Source organism: Oryctolagus cuniculus, chromosome 19, assembly GCF_964237555.1.
Source record: "Oryctolagus cuniculus chromosome 19, mOryCun1.1, whole genome shotgun sequence".
NCBI classification, from domain to species: Eukaryota; Metazoa; Chordata; class Mammalia; order Lagomorpha; family Leporidae; genus Oryctolagus; species Oryctolagus cuniculus.
Genome location: NC_091450.1, coordinates 42,077,048 through 42,101,565, shown reverse-complemented (window position 1 = coordinate 42,101,565; position 24,518 = coordinate 42,077,048). Strand labels below are relative to the sequence as shown.

The 24,518-nt window shown below is 40.5% G+C and overlaps 2 protein-coding genes across 3 annotated transcripts in view; both read left to right on the top strand.

Annotated features, from left to right (window-relative positions):
- TRIM4 (tripartite motif containing 4) overlaps positions 1–24,518 on the top strand; it is a 219,293-nt gene that overhangs the window by 92,741 nt on the left and 102,034 nt on the right. The gene's annotated exons all lie outside the window — the stretch shown is intronic.
- On the top strand, positions 14,085–17,322 carry LOC100350535 (olfactory receptor 2AE1-like). Its single transcript, XM_051847937.2, has one exon. The coding sequence runs from the start codon at positions 15,344–15,346 to the stop codon at positions 16,280–16,282; it is 939 nt and encodes a 312-aa protein (XP_051703897.1). The 5' UTR covers positions 14,085–15,343; the 3' UTR covers positions 16,283–17,322.

Below are 24,518 nucleotides of genomic sequence, written 5' to 3'. Positions count from 1 at the left end.
CCAGGCTAATACAGTGGTGACACAGTGATTGCTCAGGAGTGACCACCCAGATAAAGCCTTGTTGAATAGATTTCTGCCTTGGAGATTTGTTTCCTTTTAATCTTTATTTAATATTTATTTTATTTATTTGAAAGTGTTAGAGAGAGGTGGAGACGGAGCATGATAGAGAGGTCTTCCATCTGCTGGTTCACTCCCTAAATGACTGCAATGGCTGGAGTTGAGCTTGTCCAAAGCCAGGAGCCAGGAGCTTCTTCTGGGCCTCCCGTGAGGATGCAGGGCCCAAGCACTGGGGCCATCCTGCACTGCTTTCCCAGACCACAGCAGGGAGCTGGATAGGGCGTGGAGCAGCAGGGAATCAACCAGCGCCATCTGGGATGCCAGCACTGCGGGCCAAGTCTTTATGCCAGCGTGCCACAGTGCCAGCACTTGCCTTGGAGGTGTTTTTTTTTTTTTACAGATTTATTTATTTATTTGAAAGTCAGAGTTACACACAGAGAGAAGAGGCAGATGAGAGTCTTCCATCTGCTGGTTCACTCCCCAATTAGCTGCAACAGCCAGAGCTGCGCCCTTCTGAAGCCAGGAGCCAGGAGCTTCCTCCGGGTCTCCCACGCAGGTGCAGGGCCCAAGGACTTGGGCCATCTTCTACTGCTATCCCAGGCCACAGCAGAGAGCTGGATCAGAAGAGGAGCAGCCTGGACTAGAACCGGTGCACATATGGGATGCCGGTGCTTCAGGCCAGGGCTTTAACTTGCTGTGCCACAGCGCTGGCCCTGCCTTGGAGTTTCGTAAATTGGAAGTAGACAAGTACTGAATTTTTTAAGAGACAATTTCTTTATTTAAAAGTCAGAGTTACACAGAGAGAGAAGGAGAGACAGAGAGAGACAGAGGTCTTCCATCCTCTGCTTCACTCAAATTGGCCGCTATGGCCAGAGCTGCACTGATCCAAAGCCAAGAGCCAGGTTCTTCTTCTGAGTGTCCAACATGTGTTCAGGGGCCTAAGGATTTGGGCGATCTTTTCCTGCTTTCTCAGGCTATAGCAAGGGCTGGATGGGAAGTGGGGTAGCCGAGATTCAAACCGGCTCCCAAGTGGGCTGCCAGCATTGCAGGTGGTGGCTTTACCCACTACACCACAGCACTGGCCCCAAAGTATTGAATTTTGAGTCATAAGAGTGGAATAGGAGTTTCTGGACACCATATGAACTTTCAGGGTATAGATGTCTGAGAGAAAAAGGTCAATGTGGAGATACAAGTCGAGATGAACAATGGAGAAAGAATGTATTCACATTTGACATTCTTTGGTCTAAATATTCTGAAATCAGCTCTACCCTCACTCATTGCTGTGATTCTGGACCCCTCCCCATCCCTTAAGATAATATAATGTTTGTTTCAAGTCACTTGCATTGAAGAATATTGATTAACAGAAACCTTAACAACTTGGTACACTTTTTTTGTATTGTGGTATGTCCTATTGTAAAAGGACTGTGCTTCCTTATTAATCCCAGTACACATGTTACCTAACATAGGACTTGGAACATAGCAAGTGCTCATCAAATAAATGAATGACTGAGATAAGTGCCATAGAGATGTATCTCTCTTACCTAGAGAGATAGTATAATCTGTTGTAAAGGAGAACCCAGGTAAAAGCTGGCAATGGGTTTTGAAGAAAGTGATGGTACCTTAAATATACTGAAATAATAAGCAACAATATAGAACTAAGGTAAGCTCAGTGAAGCCAAAACACTTCAGTATCTGAGTTGAGGTACAGAAAAAATAGCTCAACATGTCATTATACTAGAGAGGGTGAGCAGGCTATGAGGATGATAGTAGATATGAGAATATCCATATTCTTTTACTTCTTTGTCTACAGTCTCTTGACATGTTACGTTCACGTGGTGTATAAACTTGGATTATGACACACACTAGGGCAGGGATTGCATGCCTTTGTGTATTTACTTTTTAAACAGGATATAATGATAGAGTGCCTGAAAGACTCTCAAAAGGGGCTAGTGGGCAAGAAAGGCTAGATCTTTCTCACACTGTCTTCTCAAAAGGGTCAGATGGAAAGGGGCTAGAGAGATCTAAGCTCCACCATGAAAAACAACCTGGAACTCTAGGAATTAGTACTCAGCATACTTAATTGGCCCCTGGGAGGATACTTTTCCTGTTTTCTTCAGAGTGACACTCCTCAAAATATCTCACTCCCCTAACTTTTACAAACAACTTTAAGAACCCCCTTAGGAGATGCTTATCCCAATGCAGGTGGCACAGACTAATTGACTTCTTAGGTAATAGTCTCCAGGAAAGATCCAAGATATGTCCTCTGAGTGAGATTCCCTTAGGTCTTTTATTTAATGTCCTGGGTTTGCTTCAGCTGACATCACAGGGTCCCTCTGGGCTAAGGGGATGTTTCATGTCTCACAGATGATGCTCTTCTTCTCTTCTAATTGTCTAATTTCAAGCCACGCATGTTGTCCTTCTAACCTCTGTGATTACTATTGAGGAAACATTGATGCAATTAGGAAGGGGATTTTCTGAATGCCTAACACAAATTTTTATCGAGTAGAGAAGCAGTTGTAAAGCTCTGAAGAGATGTTTTTCTTGTGAGATCCAAAATAATAGAAAATCCCAAACAGGTTTTCTTTTGACACTGGACAGAATGATGAGTAAGCTGCTTTAGCTTCTTAATCAGGCAGTATTAGTGGAAATTTCTGTTGCCCAAGTTCTCTCATATTAGAATGCAGAGGTGGCAGAGAGAGAGAGAGAGAGAGAGAGAGAGAGAGCGTGCACCAGCCAGCCAGAGGAAACATCTTCATGGTTAGAAGGCCCAACTGTTGGGGATAAATAAGTTCAGACACTTAATCTCTCCTACTGTATGCAGATGGAGATCAACATCTGAGCGCAGATTGAGAGAGAGTTACAGAATCACATGTCTCAGTGCTCCTCTCATCTTGAGTAATTACTGCAAATAACGGTGACTTTATTGGGGGAAATATTCCTCCTGTAAGTGTAGATTTTCAGGGTTGGAGAAGGAAGTCTGATGAGAGAATCAGAGAAAGGCTTAGTTGGATGGTCAGTAATTAAGGTTTGGGCCATTGTGTGCTGTCCTCCCCTCTGTTTCACTGCTGCACTTGTTCTGCCCACAAGCCTCTGCTGAGGAAGTTCCAGGTAAGATAATGTTGGGAGTAAAGGTATCCAGGAAACTTTGACAGAAACCAGGTATGGTCAGCTTATCCCTTCATTTGGAGGATGATTTTTGATCAGCTAATAGCAAATGCTTCCTGAGAAAGTGGAGAAAATCCTGTCACTCAAGTGCCACAAATTAGAATGGGAAGTTACTAGGAAAGTTCCCCAACGTGGAAAGAGATACATAACTTGGACTGTAAGATTTATGGAGAAAGATGGATGGTAATGAGGAAAGATATGTAAAGCAATGGATAGTTGTATAGAAGGACAGGATGTGGGTGTCTTGACAGCATGTGGTGATCAGGAGGAGCATGGGGGAAGTTGAGTTCTTAGTCTGTAGATGCTGAGCCTGAAATAACAGTGTGAGGTGACAGCCTCCAAGATGAGACCTTGGGCTCTTTAGTTACAATGATAATTTTTTTTAAAGTTTCGAGCCATTAGCTTATTTTTTTAAAAAAATGATTTAATTATTTTATTTGAAAGTTAGAGATCCACAGAGAAGGAGAGGCAGAGAAAGAGATAGAGGGTTTCCATCTTCTGGTTCACTCCCTAACTGTATGCAATTCAAAGCCAATTCAAAGCCAATTCAAAGCCAGGAGCCAGGAGCTTCTTCTGGGTCTCCCATGTGGTTGCAGGGGCCCAAGGACTTGGACCATCTTGTACTTCTTTCCCAGGCCACAGCAGAGAGCTGGATCAGAAGTGGAGCAGCTGGGATTGAGCTGGTGCCCATGTGGCACTGCATATACTGGCAGTGCATTTGGCAGCTTTACCTGCTATGCCACTGCGTTGGCCCAATAATATTTTAATGTAACAATAATAAATGACCAGTATAGTAACTTCATTTGCCTGTTGATTCAGTGATATGAGGGTACTTTAGTAACAAAGTGGCCATCTCAAGTATCAGTGGATGGAATCATTGTTGTGACACCCAGTGGAAGAATTTCTACATTTGGAAATAAGATTTTTAAACCATTAGAGCCTAAAAATGCAAGAGCAGGAAGCCACAATGTTGCCTGTATGTTATAGTTATAGAAGTTATGAGAATACTCATTCTCATTTCCAGTTCTTGAATTCTGGTCCCATGGATCCCTCAAATTCTAGATCCCACACAGCCTACATCACAAATTAGATGTAGATTTGGAACATATCCTGGGGGCACAGCCCCTGCAACGCAAGATGTTTCCAACCAGCTGAGTCTTCAAAAATCCCTTCCTTTGTTCTGTCAGGCCATCTGTTTCGAGATGATGAATCTATATCAAGAAATCCAATATCATGATCATATATACATTATTTCTATGAAATGAGTTCCTTGGGCAGGGGTAATGCTTGTGGAACTCAGTTAGGGAGAATCAAGCAAATTGTGAGTCCACAGGTAGTAGGTGTGGCAGGAGCACTCCTGGAAAGGAAGGCAAATCCGTATCCAGAGTAAGCATTTATTACAGGAAGAACAAAGCCCTGACCCTTCCATGTTTTAAGCAATCCAGTGTAATCAGTGTGCTACACAAGTAGCTGGTTAATCATCTCTGGGTATGGTGCCATATTGGAGAACTAGTATTGGTCTTGGCTGTGGACATATTGGGCTCTCGAGGTGGCTGTAGCTGAATGGACTCTGCTGAGCCCTCACATAATGTTCATCCATACCCTAATTTCTTCTTCTTCTTCTTCTTTTTTTTTACGGGGCAGTGACAAGTATGACTCTTTAAACGAGGTTGACCTCTAAAACAGATTAGCACTTGGATATGATGGTGCATTCTGTGGGTAATAGTAATGAGTCTTTTTGTTTTTATAAGACTATTGGCATATCTATTTACCAAAGTGTTTTGTTTTTAAATTATAGGATATAAAAGGGAACATATAAATGTGTTAGGGGAATGTCCCCCAACACACAAAGAACTTTGTATTTTCTTGTGTGGAAAGGGTTAGCTTGTGTTTCTTGTATACATGATGGTTGGATCATATTCAGCAGCTGATTGTTAAGTCTGAGTTAGGTGATGGGTATGTGTGCCAGATTGCCAGAAGATGGACTTTGGTGTTTTATGATGTGCTAGTTTGATTTCGGTTTACAGAATCTCTGTTTTTTAAAAAATATTTATTTTTAATTATTTGCAAGGTTGCACAGTTACAGAGAGAGAGAGAGAGAGATAAGGAGAGAGAGAGATATATAGAGAGAGACAGAAAGAGAGGCAGGCAGGCAGAGACAGGGAGAGAGGACTTCCATCTGATGGTTTACTCCATAAATGGCTGCAATGGCTGGGTCTGGGTAGATCAAAGCCAGAAGACAGGAACTTCTCCTGGCTCTCCCATGGGGGTACATTGGCCCAAGCACTTGGGCCATCCTCTGCTGCTTTACCAGGTGCATTAGAATGGAGCTAGAGTGGAAATGGAGCAGCCGGGACTCCAACTGGAGCTCATATGGGATGGTTTTGCTTCTGGCAGGGACTTTATCTGCCAGGCCTCAATGCTGGTCCCCAGAATCTTTATTTTTGTTTGTGATTAATGTGGGTCATAGAGGAGAACCCTGGGAGAGCTACTGGGTTGAAGGAAAGCAGTCGAGTGTAGTTTACACAGGTGGTTGTTAATCGTATTTGCCTCACTGGTGTGAAGCAGTAACTGGGCCCACGCCTACTTGTTTTCCTCGGGTTTCTCCTTTAGCTTCTCTGACTTCTGGGCCATTTGTGTGTCCAGCTCCATAAGATGGGTCCCAGATTCTGCAAGAGACTCACAGCAGCAATTCCAGATGTAACAGGAACAAATATTCTTCTGCTAATGAGCTCATGCTTGTGGATTCCAGCCTTCCCCTGATCTTCCACTCTTTATGTCAATCTTCCTTTTTGAGGTATGCTAGTTTTTTTATTAAACATCTTTTAAACAGACATAAAAATTGGATTTATTAATAGGGTGTCATGTGATAGTTTGATACATATATACATTGCTTAATGTACAGTCATGGTAAATATATCTATCTCCTACAACATTTAACATTTCTTTTGGTAAAAGCATTAAAAACCCCATCTTCTAGCTTTTTTTAAGAGACAATATACAACTCATTTACATTGGTTAAAGTAATATGCTTGTCTGGATCTTAGTGAAAATCCTTCCAGCTTTTCCTCTTTCAATATGATGCTAGCATGGAAACTCATGACTGGAGCATGGGGAGATTACTGAGGCCATAAACAAGAGTGTCATTTTGTAAAGTCAACAACAGGAGTCACTGTGCACTTACTCCTCATGTAGGATCTTTGTCCTTAATGTGCTGTACATTGAGACTTAATGCTATAACGAGTACTCAAACAGTATATTTCACTTTGTGTTTTTATGGGGGTGCAAACTGTTGAAAGCTTTACTTAATGTATACTACACTGATCTTCTGTGAAAAAAAAAAAGAAGAAATTATCAATTCCCAACTTGACTCTCACTGGGATTAAACATGACAATAGGTCTGATCTGATTTCATCATCATTTAAAAAATCATCTATTATTTTTCACTTTATGCTTCTGTGTGGGAGCAAACTGTTGAAATCTTTACTTAATGTATGCTAAACTGATCTTCTGTAGATAAAGAGAATCGAAAATGAATCTTGATGTGAATGGAAGGGGAGAGGGAGTGGGAGAGGGGAGGGTTGCGGGTGGGAGGGACGTTATGGGGGGGAAGCCATTGTAATCCATAAGCCGTACTTTGGAAATTTATATTCATTAAATAAAAGTTAAAAAAAAGTTAATTACCATTGTTAACAGTATTAACATATGCAAAAAATATGATGCTAGCTGTGGTTTGTTGTATATTTCTTTGATTGTGTTGAGGTATGTTCCTTCCATACCTAATTTTTCAATGTTTTTTCATCATGAAAGGGTGTTGTGTTTTTTTGTTTTTTTTGTTTTTTTTTTTATTTATTTAATGAATATAAGTTTCCAAAGTACGAATAATGGATTACAATGGCTTCCCCCCCCATAACGTCCCTCCCACCCACAACCCTCCCCTTTCCCACTCCCTCTCCCCTTCCATTCACATCAAGATTCATTTTCGATTATCTTAATATACAGAAGATCAGCTTAGTATACATTAAGTAAGGATTTCAACAGTTTGCTCCCACACAGAAACATAAAGTGAAAAATAATAGATGATTTTTTTTTAATGATGATGAAATCAGATCAGACCTATTGTCATGTTTAATCCCAGTGAGAGTCAAGTTGGGAGTTGATAGTTTCTTTTCTTTCTTTCTTTCTTTTTTTTTTTTTTTTAACAGAGGATCAGTTTAGTATGCATTAAGTAAAGATTTCAACAGTTTGCACCCCCATAGAAACACAAAGCGAAATATACTGTTTGAGTACTCGTTATAGCATTCAATTTCAATGCACAGCACATTAAGGATAGAGATCCTACATGAGGAGTAAGTGCACAGTGACTCCTGTTGTTGACTTTACCAATTAACACTCCTGTCTATGGCATCAGTAATCTCCCTATGCTCCAGTCATGAGTTTCCAAGGCTATGGAAGCCCTCTGAGTTCTCCGATTCTTATCTTATTTAGACAAGGTCATAGTCAAAGTGGAGGTTCTCTCCTCCCTTCAGAGAAAGGTACCTCCTTCTTTGAAGACCTGTTCTTTCCACTGAGATCTCACTCACAGAGATCTTTTGCCAGTGTCTTGGCTTTCCATGCCTGAAATACTCTCATGGGCTTTTCAGCCAGATCCGAGTGCCTTTAGGGCTGATTCTGAGGCCAGAGTGCTATTTAGGACATCTGCCATTCTATGAGTCTGCTGAGTATCTCACTTCCCATGTTGGATCACTCTCCCCTTTATTTATTCTATCGGTTAGTATTAGCAGGTACTAGACTTGTTTATGTGGTCCGTTTGACTCTTAGTCCTTTCATTATGATCAATTGTGAACTGAAATTGATCACTTGGACTAGTGAGATGGCATTGGTACATGCCACCTTGATGGGATTGAATTGGAGTACCCTGGTATGTTTCTAACTCTACCATTTGGGGCAAGTCAGCTTGAGCATGTCCCAAATTATACATCTCTTCCCTCTCTTATTCCTACTCTTGTGTTTAACAGGGATCACATTTCAGTTAAATTTCAACACTTAAGAATAACTGTGTATTAATTACAGAATTAAACCAGTCATATTAAGTAGAACAGACAAAAAAACTACTAAGAGGGATAATGCATTAAGTTGTTCATTAACAGTCAGGGCTATGCTGATCAAGTCACCGTTTCCCATAGTGTCCATTCCACTTCAACAGGTTTCCTTTTTGGTGTTCAGTCAGTTGTCACCAATCAGGGAGAACATATGGTATTTGTCCCTTTGGGACTGGCTTATTTCACTCAGCATGATGTGTTCCAGATTCCTCCATTTTGTTGCAAATGACTGGATTTCGTTGTTTCTTACTGCGGTATAGTATTCTAAAGAGTACATATCCCATAATTTCTTTATCCAGTCTACCGTTGATGGGCATTTAGGTTGGTTCCAGGTCTTAGCTATTGTGAATTGAGCTGCAATAAACATTAGGCTGCAGACCACTTTTTTGTTTGCCAATTTAAATTCCTTTGGGTAAATTCCAAGGAGTGGGATGGCTGGGTCGAACGGTAGGGTTATCTTCAGGTTTCTGAGGGATCTCCAGACTGACTTCCATAGTGGCTTGACCAGCTTGCATTCCCACCAACAGTGGGTTAGTGTCCCTTTTTCCCCACATCCTCGCCAGCATCTGTTGTTGGTGGATTTCTGAATGTGAGCCATTCTAACCGGGGTGAGGTGGAACCTCAATGTGGTTTTGATTTGCATTTCCCTGATTGCTAATGACCTTGAACATTTTTTCATGTGCCTGTTGGCCATTTGGATTTCCTCTTTTGAAAAATGTCTATTGAGGTCCTTGGCCCATCTCCTAATTGGGTTGTTGGTTTTGTTTTTGTGGAGTTTCTTGATCTCTTTGTAGATTCTGGTTATTAACCCTTTATCTGTTGCATAGTTTGCAAATATTTTTTCCCATTCTGTCGGTTGTCTCTTCACTCTCCTGACTGTTTCTTTTGCAGTACAGAAACTTCTCAATTTGATGCAATCCCAATAGTTGATTTTGGCTTTGACTGCCTGTGCCTCCCGGGTCTTTTCCAGAAACTCTTTGCCTGTGCCAATATCTTGAAGGGTTTCTCCAATGTTCTCTAGTAACTTGATGGTGTCAGGTCGTAGATTTAGGTCTTTAGTCCATGTTGAGTGGATTTTTGTGTAAGGTGTAAGGTAGGGGTCTTGCTTCATGATTCTGCACGTGGAAATCCAATTTTCCCAGCACCATTTATTGAATAGACTGTCCTTGCTCCAGGAATTAGTTTTAGATCCTTGATCGAATATAAGTTGGCTGTAGATGTTTGGGTTGATTTCTGGTATTTCAATTCTGTTCCATTGGTCTATCCATCTGTTTCTGTACCAGTACCATGCTGTTTTGATTACAACTGCCCTGTAGTATGTCCTGAAATCTGGTATTGTGATGCCTCCGGCTTTGTTTTTGTTGTACAAGATTGCTTTAGCTATTCGAGGTCTCTTGTGCCTCCATATAAATTTCAGCACCAATTTTTCCAGATCTGAGAAGAAGGTCTTCGGTATCTTGATTGGTATTGCATTGAATTTATAAATTACTTTTGGGAGAATGGACATTTTGATGATATTGATTCTTCCAATCCATGAGCATGGAAGATTTTTCCATTTCTTGGTATCCTCTTCTATTTCTTTCTTTAAGGTTTTGTAATTTTCATCGTAGAGATCTTTAACGTCCTTGGTTAAGTTTATTCCAAGGTATTTGATTGTTTTTGTAGCTATTGTGAATGGGATTGATCTTAGAAGTTCTTCCTCAGCCATGGCATTGTCTGTGTATACAAAGGCTGTTGATTTTTGTGCATTGATTTTATACCCTGCTACTTTGCCAAACTCTTCTATGAGTTCCAATAGTCTCTTAGTAGAGTTCTTTCGGTCCCCTAAATAAAGAATCATGTCATCTGCAAAGAGGGATAGTTTGAGTTCTTCCTTCCCAATTTGTATCCCTTTAATTTCTTTTTCTTGCCTAATAGCTCTGGCTAGAACCTCCAGAACTATATTGAATAGCAGTGGTGAGAGTGGACATCCCTGTCTGGTCCCAGATCTCAGTGGAAATGCTTCCAACTTTTCCCCATTCAATAGGATGTTGGCTGTGGGTTTTTCATAGATTGCTTTGATTGTATTGAGGAATGTTCCTTCCAAACCCAGTTTGCTTAGAGTTTTCATCATGAACGGGTGTTGTATTTTATCAAATGCTTTCTCGGCATCTATTGAGATAATCATATGGTTTTTCTTCTGCAGTCTGTTAATGTGGTGTATCACATTGATTGTCTTGCGCACATTAAACCATCCCTGCATACCAGGGATAAATCCCACTTGGTCTGGGTGGATGATCTTTCTGATGTGTTGTTGCATTCTATTGGCGAGAATTTTATTGAGGATTTTTGCATCTATGTTCATCAGGGATATTGGTCTGTAATTCTCTTTCAGTGCTGCATCTTTTTCCGGCTTAGGAATTAAGGTGATGCTGGCTTCATAGAAAGAATTTGGGAGGATTCCCTCTTCTTCGATTGTTCTGAATAGTTTGAGAAGAATTGGAGTTAGTTCTTCTTTAAATGTCTGGTAGAATTCAGCAGTGAATCCATCTGGTCCTGGGCTTTTCTTTGTTGGGAGGGCCTTTATTACTGTTTCAATTTCTGTCTCAGTTATGGGTCTGTTTAGGTTTTCGATGTCTTCCTGGTTCAATTTAGGTAGGTTGCATGTGTCCAGGAATCTATCCATTTCTGATAGGTTTCCCTGTTTGCTGGCATACAAGTCCTTGTAGTAATTTCTGATGATTCTTTTTATTTCTGTGGTGTCTGTTGTTACATTTCCTTTTTCATCTCTGATTTTATTGATTTGGGTCTTTTCTCTTCTTTTTTTAGTTAGTTGGGCCAATGGGGTGTCAATTTTGTTTATTTTTTCAAAAAACCAGCTCCTCGTTTGGCTGATTTTTTGGAATGTTTTTCTTGATTCAATCCTGTTGATTTCTTCTCTGGTTTTAATTATTTCTCTTCTCCTACTAGATTTGGGTATGGTTTGCTGTAGGTTTTCTAGATCCTTGAGGTGAATAGAAAGCTCATCTATTTGGTGCCTTTCCAATTTCTTGATGTAGGCACCTATTGATATAAACTTTCCTCTTAACACTGCTTTTGCTGCGTCCCATAAGTTTTGGTATGTTGTGCTGTTATCCTCATTTACTTCCAGAAAGTTTTTGATTTCTCTTTTGATTTCTTCTATGACCCATTGTTCATTCAGGAGCATGTTGTTCAGTCTCCATGTGTTTGCATATGCTCTAGGGATTCCTGAGTTGCTAATTTCCAACTTCATCCTTTATGGTCTGAGAAGCTGCATGGTATGATTCTAATTCTTTTGAATTTGCTGAGACTTGCTTTATGGCCTAGTATGTGGTCAATCCTAGAGAAGGTTCCATGTACTGCTGAGAAGAATGTAAAATCTTTAGCTGTAGGATTGAAAGTTCTGTATATATCTGTTAGATCCATTTGGGCTATAGTGTCGTTTAAATCTACTGTATCCTTGTTGATCTTCTGTCCTATTGATCTGTCTATTTCTGAGAGTGGAGTATTGAAGTCCCCCAGTACTATTGTATTGGGGTCTAAGTCTCCCTTTAAGTCCGTTAACAAATCTTTTAGATAAACCGGTGCCCTGTAGTTAGGTGCATATACATTGATAATTGTTATATCTTCCTGTTGAATTGATCCCTTAATCATTATGTAGTGTCCCTCTTTGTCTCTCTTAACGGTTTTTGTAGTAAAGTTTATGGTGTCTGATATTAAGATGGCTACGCCTGCTCTTTTTTCATTTCTGTTGGCATGGTATATCTTTTTCCAGCCTTTCACTTTCAGTCTGTATGGATCTTTGTTGGAAAGATGTGTTTCTTGTAAGCAGCAAATAGATGGGTTTTGTTCCTTAACCCAATCAGCCAAACGGTGTCTTTTAACTGGACAGTTCAGGCCATTCACGTTCAATGTGACTAATGATAAGTGGTAACTTTGCCCTGCCATTTGCCAAAGATAAGTTCTAATATATGCTTTGAATTCCCTGTGATCTTTTGCTGTGAGGTTTCCTTCCTTTACCTTCTTTCATATTGATGACCGTGTTTCTTTGTTTCTGTGTGTAACACATCTTTAAGCATCTTTTGCAGGGCTGGACGAGTGGCAACAAATTCTTTCAATTTCTGTTTGTTATGAAAAGTCTTTATTTCACCTTCATTCACAAATGATAGCTTTGCAGGATATAATATTCTGGGCTGACAATTGTTCTCTCTTAGTACCTGGGCTATATCTTGCCATTCCCTCCTAGCTTGTAGAGTTTCTGATGAGAAGTCAGCTGTGAGTCTGATTGGAGATCCTCTGAGAGTAATCTGACGTTTCTCTCTTGCACATTTTAGGATCTTTTCTTTATGTTTCACTGTGGAGAGTTTAATTACAACGTGTCGTGCTGAGGATCTCTTTTGGTCGTGTTTATTAGGGGTTCTGTGAGCTTCCTGTACTAGGATTTCTCTGTCCTTCTCCAAACCTGGGAAATTTTCTGCTAATATCTCACTAAAAAGGCCTTCTAATCCTTTCTCCCTCTCCATGCCTTCAGGAACTCCTAGAACCCGAATGTTGGGTTTTTTAATAGTATCCTGAAGATTCCCGACAATATGTTTTAGATTCCTAATTTCCTCGTCTTTTCTTTGGTCTGACTGTATCCTTTCCTGTTCTCTGTCTTCTAAGTCTGATATTCTCTCTTCTGCTTCTCCCATTCTGTTTGTAAGGCTCTCTATTGTGTTTTTCATTTGATCTATTGAATTCTTCACTTCAGTCACTATCCCAGTTTCCTGTTGTACTAGTTGTTTCGTTTCATTTTGATTCCTCCTTAATATTTCATTTTCACGAGAGAGATTTTCTATCTTGTCCATTAAGGATTTCTGTAGTTCAAGAATTTGTTTTTGAGAACTTCTTAATGTTCTTATCAATTTTTTGAGATCTGCTTCTTGCATTTCTTCTATGTCATCATCCTCATAATCTTGAATTGGGGTGTCTTTTTCATTTGAGGGCTTCATGGTGACTTCCTTGTTTTTATTACCTTGGTTTTTGCGTTTGTTATTTGTCATATTGGAGATATTTGGTTTCTTCACTGTGGTGCTTTTTCTTGTTATACTATGACTCTAGATTAAGTGGACTATCTGTTTTTGATGGAGCCTTAGGGCTTGAGATGGGTGTGGCCTGAGAGCTCTGTTTGGTGTGCCAAAGGTGCCACTCCCAGGTTGGGTGTGGTAAACCTCTCTCTCTCTCTCTCTTTTTTTTTTTTGATTCAAAAGGGAAGTTATTCTGCACAGCTGAACGAAGTTGGAGGTAGTTAGCAGGCAAATGATATACCCACAGGAGCCAGAGATCGGAAGCTCTTTCCCAAGGACCACACAGGGAATCTGTTCGGCCCTCGGAGTGGGCTCAAATTCTCCTTCAGTCTCCCACTGGGTTGCCAAAGTTACGGAATTGTAGCGTCTCTGGAGAGTACTCAGGTGAATTCCGTGAGTTCTCTCCCCCACCGTCTCTTTTTTCACAGTCTCAGTTCAGTAGCACCACAAATTTACTAGGTCCTAATCTCCTGTTAATTCTCCCCACCCAGAGTCAGGTTTTTCTGCTAGGCTCAGGGCCGGTGCAGACCTGAGGTCGCTCTGCTTATGACGTATGTCCAAGATGGCGCCTGCTCTTTGTCTTGCTCGCCCTTGAGAGGTGAGCGGAGAGAGAGAAACCCGTGTCCATACAAGTCACCTTTTTTTTTTCCCCTCTCTCTCTCTTCCAGTTAGCTTGGTGAAGTCCCCCCCCCTCCCCCGGGGGTCGTTCCCTCTAGTCTCCTCTCTCCGCTTGCCTGCCGGTGTCTCGGGTTATTGAGGTTCGGCTCACCTTGCGTTCCAGCGCTGGTGTGTTGAGTCTGCCGCTGGTGTCCCGAACTGTGGGCTCCCACGCTCTCCACGCAGGTCTGCTCCCCTTCCAGCGCCGATGTGTGGACTCGGAGCCCTGGACATCCCAAGTCTCCCCGCTGTTGCACTCCCCTTTGAGCACTTGCGCGCAGACCCTGCAGCTTGCGTAGCTCAGTCCCGCGGCTCGGCTTCCGCGGCTCGGCTTCCGCGGCTCCGTCCCGCGGCTCGGTCCTGCGGCTAGGCTTTCGCGCGCGGTGGGCGACCTTGTTCTCCCAGTAGGTCCTCCGATTTACGCCCACTGGATCCAGAAGAGTTTCGTCTGCAATATTTTCCTGGTTCTTTTTTCTGAGGCTACCGTAACTCCCCTTTTATTAAACTAAATTTTCCCGGACTATCGGTGCGCGCCCTCACTATTCCGCCATCTTGGCTCCGCCCCCGGGTGTTGTGTTTTATCAAATGCTTTCTATGCATCTATTGAGATAATCATATGAATTTTATTCCTTTTGTTAGTGTGATGTATTGTCTATTGATTTTTATGTGCCAAACTAACCTTGTATCCCTGGGATAAATTTCCCCTTGTTTTAGGTGGATGATCTTTTTGATGAGTTAGATTTTATTAGCTAGCATTTGGTTGAGGATTTTTACATCAAACCATCTTCTTTTGTAACATCAGACACAGAGGTGACAGCTTTGCATAGATTATTTTATCAGCTTGCACAATTGTGTAAGGTCAAAGTCCTGTTATAAAATCTGTTACATGTGTTTGTATGTGTAGAAATTTCTTAGTGGCTTAGCATCCCTGCTAAAACTCAGGGTGATAGCATAAGCAAGCCAGTAAACACATCTGTTGTGCTGATCTCTGTATCTGTCTTTCTATGTAAATTATTTACTTTGGATGATGAGAAGAGACCCTTGTCTGGAAGGTGGTACTGAATAGAGTCTGGATATTCTGAAATTGCAGAGTGATCATATTTATGAACAAAGCTTTTAAATGATCACTGACTCTATTTTAAAAAGTTTCTTTTAATTATTAGAGTTGTTGAATACTTGGAGAAAAAATTATTTCTTCAATGGAAAGATGCTTTTCTTCAGACATTCTGGACCCTACTATTTTGGTATCACACTTCATCTCCACTCCCTGTTTCCCCAGGGTTTGTGAAAGGGGACATGTGGCAGAGGAATCAGACCTCCCTGGCAGACTTCATCCTTGAAGGGCTCTTTGATGACTCCCTCACCCACTTTTTTCTTTTCTCCTTGACCATGGTGGTCTTCTTCATTGCAGTGAGTGGCAACACCCTAACCATTCTCCTCATCTGTGTGGATTCCCGGCTTCATACACCAATGTACTTCCTGCTCAGACAGCTCTCCCTCATGGACTTGATGCATGTTTCCACAACCATCCCCAAGATGGCTGCCAACTACCTATCTGGCAAGAAGTCCATCTCCTTTGTGGGCTGCGCAATCCAGCACTTCCTCTATTTGTCTCTAGGTGGTGCCGAATGTCTTCTCCTAGCTCTCATGTCCTATGACCGCTATGTTGCCATCTGTCACCCCCTACGTTATTCTGTGCTCATGAACAGAACGGTGGGACTGATGATGGCGGTCATGTCATGGTTGGGTTCGAGCATAAACTCCCTAATCCACACAATGATTTTGATGTACTCCCCTTTCTGTGGGCCTCGGAGGATCCACCACTTCTACTGTGAGTTTCCAGCTGTTGTGAAGTTGGTCTGTGGTGACATCACTGTTTATGAGACCACAGCATATATCAGCACCGTCCTACTTCTCCTCCTCCCCATCATCCTGGTTTCTACATCTTACATCTTCATCCTCCACAGTGTCATTCAGATGCGTTCAGCTGGAAGTAAGAGAAATGCCTTTGCCACTTGTAGCTCTCACTTCACCGTGGTTTCCCTGTGGTTTGGGGCCATCATCTTTTCATACATGAGGCCCAGATCCCAGCGCACTCCACTGCAAGACAAAGTTGGATCTGTCTTCAGTAGTATCATCACTCCCACACTGAATCCTCTGATTTATACTCTTCGGAATAAGGATGTAGCCAACGCTCTGAGGAGAGTACTGAGGAGAGATGTTACCACTGAGTGACCATAATGATCTCCCCAAGGACAGAGTGGATCGGATAATCCTCTCAAAGTTTCTAGCTAAATCATTGACAGTTTCCAAGTACCCAGATTGCTGATGCTCTGAGTCTCTGAGTATGTGAGAATGACATAGTTGACACAGAATTCCACTAATCTAACTTGGTGTCAGGTACTCAAGCAACATAGTTTACTTTTCTGGAATCCTTTAGAGACAATGGGAAAAAGTTTTATACCATTACGTTTCCCCTCTGGAAAAACTTTATTCACTGAACACTTCACTCAGTGTAGCTCCACATTCATTGACTCTTCAGTTTGAGTTTTCTTTGCTTGAATCTTTTCATCATTTTGACCTCTTTGATGTTGGATTGCCTCATACGTAGTCCTAAGACTTCCTTCACTGTTTTCATTGATTTACCAAGTAATCTTGTGTATTTAAGTTTATGTTTCCATTCTTGCCTTTCCTCTAAATTTGTGACTTATATATTAAATTTATAACACCACATTTCCACTTGACCATCTGATAAATAAATCAAACTTAATAGATCAAAACTAAAACTCACCACTACATATGCTTGTATCTCCTAATGATTCCCATTTAAGTAAATGTTGCCAAATAGTTACATCTATTAAGCAAGAAACCCTGATATAATTTGCACTCTTTCCTCTCACCTACCACATCCTGTTGGCTCTATCAAAATATTCTCCAAATATGAGTGTTATGCTTGTGTCTTCCCAAATTAGTGTTGAAATTCTAACCCCCAGTATTGTGATATAAGGGGGTGAGGCTTTTGAGAAGTGAAGGTCATGAAGTGATGGGATATCACCCCTATAGAAAAGTCTCCAGAGAATCTCTTGCTCCTTCCTGCTAGAGCTCTCTTACTCAGGGTGAGAAGATGGCCATCTAGAGCCAGGAAGCAGCCCCCAGCAGGCACCAAATCTGCCAGCACCTTGATCTTGTGCTTTCCTGCCTCAGAAACTGGGGGAAATATATATTTGTCGGTTAAATCATCAAGGCTATGCTATTTTTTTAAAAAAAGATTTATTTATTTGAGGGAGAGAAGGGGAGGGAGTGAGGGAGAAAGGGAGAAGGAGAAGGAGAGGGAGAGAGAGCGAGAGATAGAGAGGGAGGGAGGGGGGGGGGAAAGAGGGAGAGGGAGAGGTAGAGGGAGAGGGAGGGAGAGAGAGAGAGAGAGAGAGAGAGAGAGAGAGAGAATCTTCCATCTGCCAGTTTACTCCTCAAATGGATGCAGCAGCCAGGGCTTAGGTCAGCCTGAAGCCAGGAGCCAGGAGCTTCCTCCGGATCTCCCACTTGGGTGCAGGAGCCCAATTACTTGGGCCATCTTCCACTGCTTTCCCAGGCTTTAGCAGAAAGCTGGATTGGAAGTAGTACAGCCAGGACTCAAACTAGTACCCATATGGGATGCTGGCACTGCAGGTGGTGGCTTTACTCGCTACACCACAGTGCTGGCCCTTAGGCTATGCTACTTTTTGAGTAGCAGCCTGAACTAACATACTGACTATACACAACATTTTAGCTATAAAATCTTTCCTGAACTAGTACAACAAACCCTGTTACTACTCTTCTTACTCTTTTCCTCTACACAGTAGTTAGATTGATATTTTCATTACAGGTAATTTCATTGTTTTAACCTGAACAGCAAAGGTCATATATGATCTGGCCCTGGCCATATTTTCTGTTTTGTTTCCTATGCCTGATTTACTGTATGCCAGTCACATTATATCCTTTGTTATTTCTTAACTATTTCAGCTTCCACTTGATTTTTTAACATATATTGTTGTCCAAGCCTTGGAAATTCTAGAAATTCTTCATTTTTTAAATCTTGTTTATACATTTTTCAAATGTAGTCTTAGCAAAACATGCTTCCCTGACTAGCACACTTCATCTTTTGTTCTTCTACTTTATTTTTAAATGCTACTTAGCATGATTTTTGAATATTAGCAAACTGAAGTCACAAGATTACTAAAAGAATTAACATGATGAACTTGAAATTATCTCTATAATGCAAGGATGGTCCAGTATATGAATCAATCAATAGATTATACCAAATTATTAAAATAGAGAAGAAAAAGCAATGTGATCTCAATTGATACAGAAAGAGCATTTAACAAAATTCACCATTCTTTAATGATAAACACTCAACAACTAGGAATAGAAAGTACCTGAACATAATAAAGACTATGTATGAAAAACTCATGGCAAACACACCAATTTTCCAAAGACTTAAAGCTGTTCTCCTAAGAGCAGAATCAAGAAATAAAATTTGTTAAGATGATAAATTTTATGTGTTCTATCACTGTTAAAAATTATGTAAAAAATTTTCTTGGGTTCAATATAAGACATTTTCCTATTAAAGAGATATTCATTTGGATTTTTCAAAAGATATCAAAAAACAGTAAAGGCATAAATTTTCATGGGTAAAACATGAGAAATATTCCCATTAAGGCTAAGAACAATACAAAGCTCACAATTATTATGACTTTGAAACATTATATCAGAGGACTTTTCCAGTATAATAAAATTATAGAAAGGAATAAGAAGGATAATGTGTGAAAAAGGAACATTTTATTATTTTTCTTACCTTAGAAGTCCAAAAAAATCAATCTACAAATAATTGGAACTAATAAGTAAATTGAAGAAGTATACAAGAAACTATAAAATACTTATCACAGAAAATATAATAATACTTTAATAAATAAATTGAAAATACTAAGGTAAATGAGATAGAACACTCTTGAATGGGAAATGTTTTACTGCAAAGAAGTTCGTTGCTCTAATTCATCTTTAAGTTAAAAACACTTCCAATCCAAATATGTTAAGTAAATTAGAGAATTTTTAAATTTTTATTAGAAAGACTTTCTTTATTTTTTTAACTTTTATTTAATGAATATAAATTTCCAAAGTACGGCTTATGGATTACAATGGCTTCCCCCCCATAACGTCCCTCCCGCCCACAACCCTTCCCTTTCCCACTCTCTCTCCCCTTCCATTCACATCAAGATTCATTTTCGATTCTCTATATACAGAAGATCAGTTTAGCATACATTAAGTAAAGATTTCAACAGTTTGCTCCCACACAGAAGCATAAAGTGAAAAATAATAGATGATTTTTTAAATGATGATGAAATCAGATCAGACCTATTGTCATGTTTAATCCCTTAATCCCAGTGAGAGTCAAGTTGGGAATTGATAATTTTTTTTTACAGAAGATCAGTTTAGTATACATTAAGTAAAGCTTTCAACAGTTTGCACCCCCATACAAACACAAAGTGAAATATATTGTTTGAGTACTCGTTATAGCATTCAATCTCAAGGCTATGGAAGCCTTTTGAGTTCTCCGACTCTTATCTTGTTTAGACAAGGTCATAGTCAAAGTGGAGGTTCTCTCCTCCCTTCAGAGAAAGGTACCTCCTTCTTTGAAGACCTGTTCTTTCCACTGGGATCTCACTCACAGAGATCTTTTGCCAGAGTGTCTTGGCTTTCCATGCCTCAAATACTCTCATGGGCTTTTCAGCCAGATCCGAATGCCTTTAGGGCTGATTCTGAGGCCAGAGTGCTGTTTAGGACATCTGCCATTCTATGAGTCTGCTGAGTATCTCGCTTCCCATGTTGGATCACTCTCCCCTTTATTTATTCTATCGGTTAGTATTAGCAGGTACTAGACTTGTTTATGTGGTCCGTTTGACTCTTAGTCCTTTCATTATGATCAATTGTGAACTGAAATTGATCCCTTGGACTAGTGAGATGGCATTGGTACATGACTCCTGATTGGGATTGAATTGGATCCCCTGGTATGTTTCTAACTCTACCATTTGGGGCAAGTCAGCTTGAGATGTCCCAAATTGCACATCTCTTCCCTCTCTTATTCCCACTCTTATGTTTAACATGGATCACATTTCAGTTAATTTTCAACACTTAAGAATAACTGTGTATTGGGCCGGCGCCGCGGCTCACTAGGCTAATCCTCCGCCTAGCGGCGCCGGCACACCGGGTTCTAGTCCTGGTCGGGGCGCCGGATTCTGTCCCAGTTTCCCCTCTTCCAGGCCAGCCCTCTGCTGTGGCCAGGGAGTGCAGTGGAGGATGGCCCAGGTGCTTGGGCCCTGCACCCCATGGGAGACCAGGAAAAGCACCTGGCTCCTGGCTCCTGCATCGGATCAGCGCGGTGCGCCGGCTGCGGCGGCCATTGGAGGGTGAACCAACGGCAAAGGAAGACCTTTCTCTCTGTCTCTCTCTCTCACTGTCCACTCTGCCTGTCAAAAAAAAGAATAACTGTGTATTAATTACAGAATTAAACCAGTCATATTAAATAGAACAGACAAAAAGAAAAAACTACTAAGAGGGATAATGTATTAAGTTGTTCATTAACAGTCAGGGCTATGCTGATCAAGTCACTGTTTCCCATAGTGTCCATTTCACTTCAGGAGGTTTCCTTTTTGGTGTTCAGTCAGTTGTCACCGATCAGGGAGAACATATGATATTTGTCCCTTTGGGACTGGCTTATTTCACTCAGCATGATGTGTTCCAGATTCCTCCATTTTGTTGCAAATGACTGGATTTCATTTTTTCTTACTGCGGTATAGTATTCTGAAGAGTACATATCCCGTAATTTCTTTATCCAGTCTACCGTTGATGGGCATTTAGGTTGGTTCCAGGTCTTAGCTATTGTGAATTGTGCTGCAATAAACATTAGGGTGCAGACCGCTTTTTTCTTTATCAATTTAAACTCCTTTGGGTAAATTCCAAGGAGTGGGATGGCTGGGTCGAACGGTAGGGTTATCTTCAGGTTTCTGAGGAATCTCCAGACTGACTTCCATAGTGGCTTTACCAGTTTGCATTCCCACCAACAGCGGGTTAGTGTCCCTTTTTCCCCACATCCTCGCCAGCATCTGTTGTTGGTAGATTTCTGTATGTGAGCCATTCTAACCGGGGTGAGGTGAAACCTCATTGTGGTTTTGATTTGCATTTCCCTGATTGCTAACGACCTTGAACATTTTTTCATGTGCCTGTTGGCCATTTGGATTTCCTCTTTCGAAAAATGTCTATTGAGGTCCTTGGCCCATCTCTTAAGTGGGTTGTTTGTTTTGTTGTTGTGGAGTTTCTTGATCTCTTTGTAGATTCTGGTTATTAACCCTTTATCTGTTGCATAGTTTGCAAATATTTTTTGCCATTCTGTCGGTTGCCTCTTCACTCTCCTGACTGTTTCTTTTGCAGTACAGAAACTTCTCAATTTGATGCAATCCCAATAGTTGATTTTGGCTTTGACTGCCTGTGCCTCCCGGGTCTTTTCCAGAAACTCTTTGCCTGTGCCAATATCTTGAAGGGTTTCTCCAATGTTCTCTAATAACTTAATGGTGTCAGGACGTAGATTTATGTCTTTAATCCACGTTGAGTGGATTTTTGTGTAAGGCGTAAGGTAGGGGTCTTGCTTCATGCTTCTGCACGTGGAAATCCAGTTTTCCCAGCACCATTTATTGAATAGACTGTCCTTGCTCCAGGAATTGGTTTTAGATCCTTGATCAAATATAAGTTGGCTGTAGATGTTTGGGTTGATTTCTGCTGTTTCTATTCTGTTCCATTGGTCTATCCATCTGTTTCTGTACCAGTACCATGCTGTTTTGATTACAACTGCCCTGTAGTATGTCCTGAAATCTGGTATTGTGATGCCTCCGGCTTTGTTTTTGTTGTACAACATTGCTTTAGCTATTTGAGGTCTCTTGTGCCTCCATATGAATTTCAGCATCATTTTTTCTAGATCTGAGAAGAATGTCTTTGGTATTTTGATTGGTATTGCATTGAATCTATAAATTGCTTTTGGGAGAATGGACATTTTGATGATGTTGATTCTTCCAACCATGAGCATGGAAGATTTTTCCATTTTTTGGTATCCTCTTCTATTTCTTTCTTTAAGATTTTGTAATCCTCATCGTAGAGATCTTTAACGTCCTTGGTTAAGTTTATTCCAAGGTATTTGATTGTTTTTGTAGCTATTGTGAATGGGATTGATCTTAGCAGTTCTTTCTCAGTCATGGCATTGCCTGTGTATACAAAGGCTGTTGATTTTTGTGCATTGATTTTATATCCTGCCACTTTGCCAAACTCCTCTATGAGTTCCAATAGTCTCTTAGTAGAGTTCTTTGGATCCTCTAAGTACAGAATCATATCGTCTGTAAAGAGGGATAGTTTGACTTCTTCCTTCTCAATTTGTATTCCTTTAATTTCTTTTTCTTCCCTAATAGCTCTGGCTAAAACTTCCAGAACTATGTTGAATAGCAGTGGTGAGAGTGGGCATCCCTGCCTGGTGCCAGATTTCAGTGGAAATGCTTCCAACTTTTCCCCATTCAATAGGATGCTGGCTGTGGGTTTTTTTTTATAAATTGCTTTGATTATATTGAGGAATGTTCCTTCTATACCCAATTTGCTTAGAGTTTTCATCATGAAAGGGTGTTGAATTTTATCAAATGCTTTCTCTGCATCAATTGCGATAATCATATGGTTTTTCTTTTGCAGTCTGTTAATGTGGTGAATCACATTGATTGATTTGCGAATGTTGAACCATCCCTGCATACCAGGGATGAATCCCACTTGGTCTGGGTGGATGATTTTCCTGATGTGTTGTTGTATTCTATTGGCCAGAATTTTATTGAGGATTTTTGCATCTACGTTCATCAGGGATATTGGTCTTAATTTTCTTTCAGTGCTGCATCTTTCTTTGGCTTAGGGATTTAGGTGATGCTGGCTTCATAGAAAGAATTTGGGAGGATTCCCTCTTTTTCGATTGTTCTGATTAGTTTGAGAAAAATTGGGATTAGTTCTTCTTTAAATGTCTGGTAGAATTCAGCAGTGAATCCATCTGGTCCTGGGCTTTTCTTTGTTGGGAGGGCCTTTATTACTGTTTCAATTTCTGTTTCAGTTATGGGTCTATTTAGGTTTTTTATGTCTTCATGGTTCAATTTGGTAGATTGCATGTGTCCAGGAATCTATCCATTTCTGATAGGTTTTCCTGTTTGCTGGAATACAGGTCCTTGTAGTAATTTCTGATGATTCTTTTTATTTCTGTAGTGTCTGTTGTTACGTTTCCTTTTTCATCTCTGATTTTATTGATTTGGGTCTTTTCTCTTCTTTTTTTAGTTATTTGGGCCAATAGGGTGTCAATTTTGTTTATTTTTTCAAAAAACCAGCTCCTCGTTTGGCTGATTTTTTGTAGTGTTTTTTTTTTTTTTATTTAATCCTGTTAATTTCTTCTCTGGTTTTAATTATTTCTCTTCTCCTACTAGATTTGGGTTTGGTTTGCTGCAGTTTTTCTAGGTCCTTGAGATGCGCTGAAAGCTAATTTATTTGGTGTCTTTCCAATTTCTTGATATAGGCACCTATTGCTATAAATTTGCCTCTCAATACTGCTTTTGCTGTATCCCGTAAGTTTTGATATGTTGTGTTGTTGTCTTCATTTACTTCCAGAAAGTTTTTGATTTCTCTTTTGATTTCTTGAATGATCCAGTGTTCATTCAGGAGCATGTTGTTCAGTCTCCATGTGTTTGCATACTTTCTAGGTTTTCCTGAGTTGCTAATTTCCAGCTTCATTCCGCTGTGGTCTGAGAAGCTGCATGGTATGATTCTAATTCTTTTAAATTTGCTGAGACTTGCTTTATGGCCTAGTATGTGATCAATCCTAGAGAAGGTTCCATGCACTGCTGAGAAGAATGGGAAGTCTTTAGATGTAGGGTTGAAAGTTCTGTAGATATCTATTAGATCCATTTGGACAATAGTGTCAATTAAATCTGCTGTTTCCTTGTTGATCTTCTGTCCGGATGATCTGTCTATTTCTGAGAGTGGAGTATTGAAGTCCCCCAGTACTATTGTATTGGAATCTAAATCTCCCTTTAAGTCCCTTAACATATCTTTTAAATAGACCGGTGCCCTGTAATTAGGTGCATATACATTTATAATAGTTACATCTTCCTGTTGAATTGAACCCTTAATCATTATATAGTGTCCCTCTTTGTCTCTCTTAACAGTTTTTGTTTTAAAGTTGATTTTGTCTGATATTAATATGGCTACACCTGCTTTTTTTTGGTTTCTGTTGGCATGGAATATCTTTTTCCAGCCTTTCACTTTCAGTCTGCATGCCTCTTTGTTAGAGAGATGTGTTTCTTGTAGGCAACAAATAGTTGGGTTGTGTTCTTTGAGCCAGTCAGCCAATCGGTGTCTTTTAACTGGATAATTC

Excerpts from the sequence above, each read along its gene's own strand:
- LOC100350535 (XM_051847937.2), top strand. The coding sequence starts at position 15,344 with ATGTGGCAGAGGAATCAGACCTCCCTGGCAGACTTCATCCTTGAAGGG.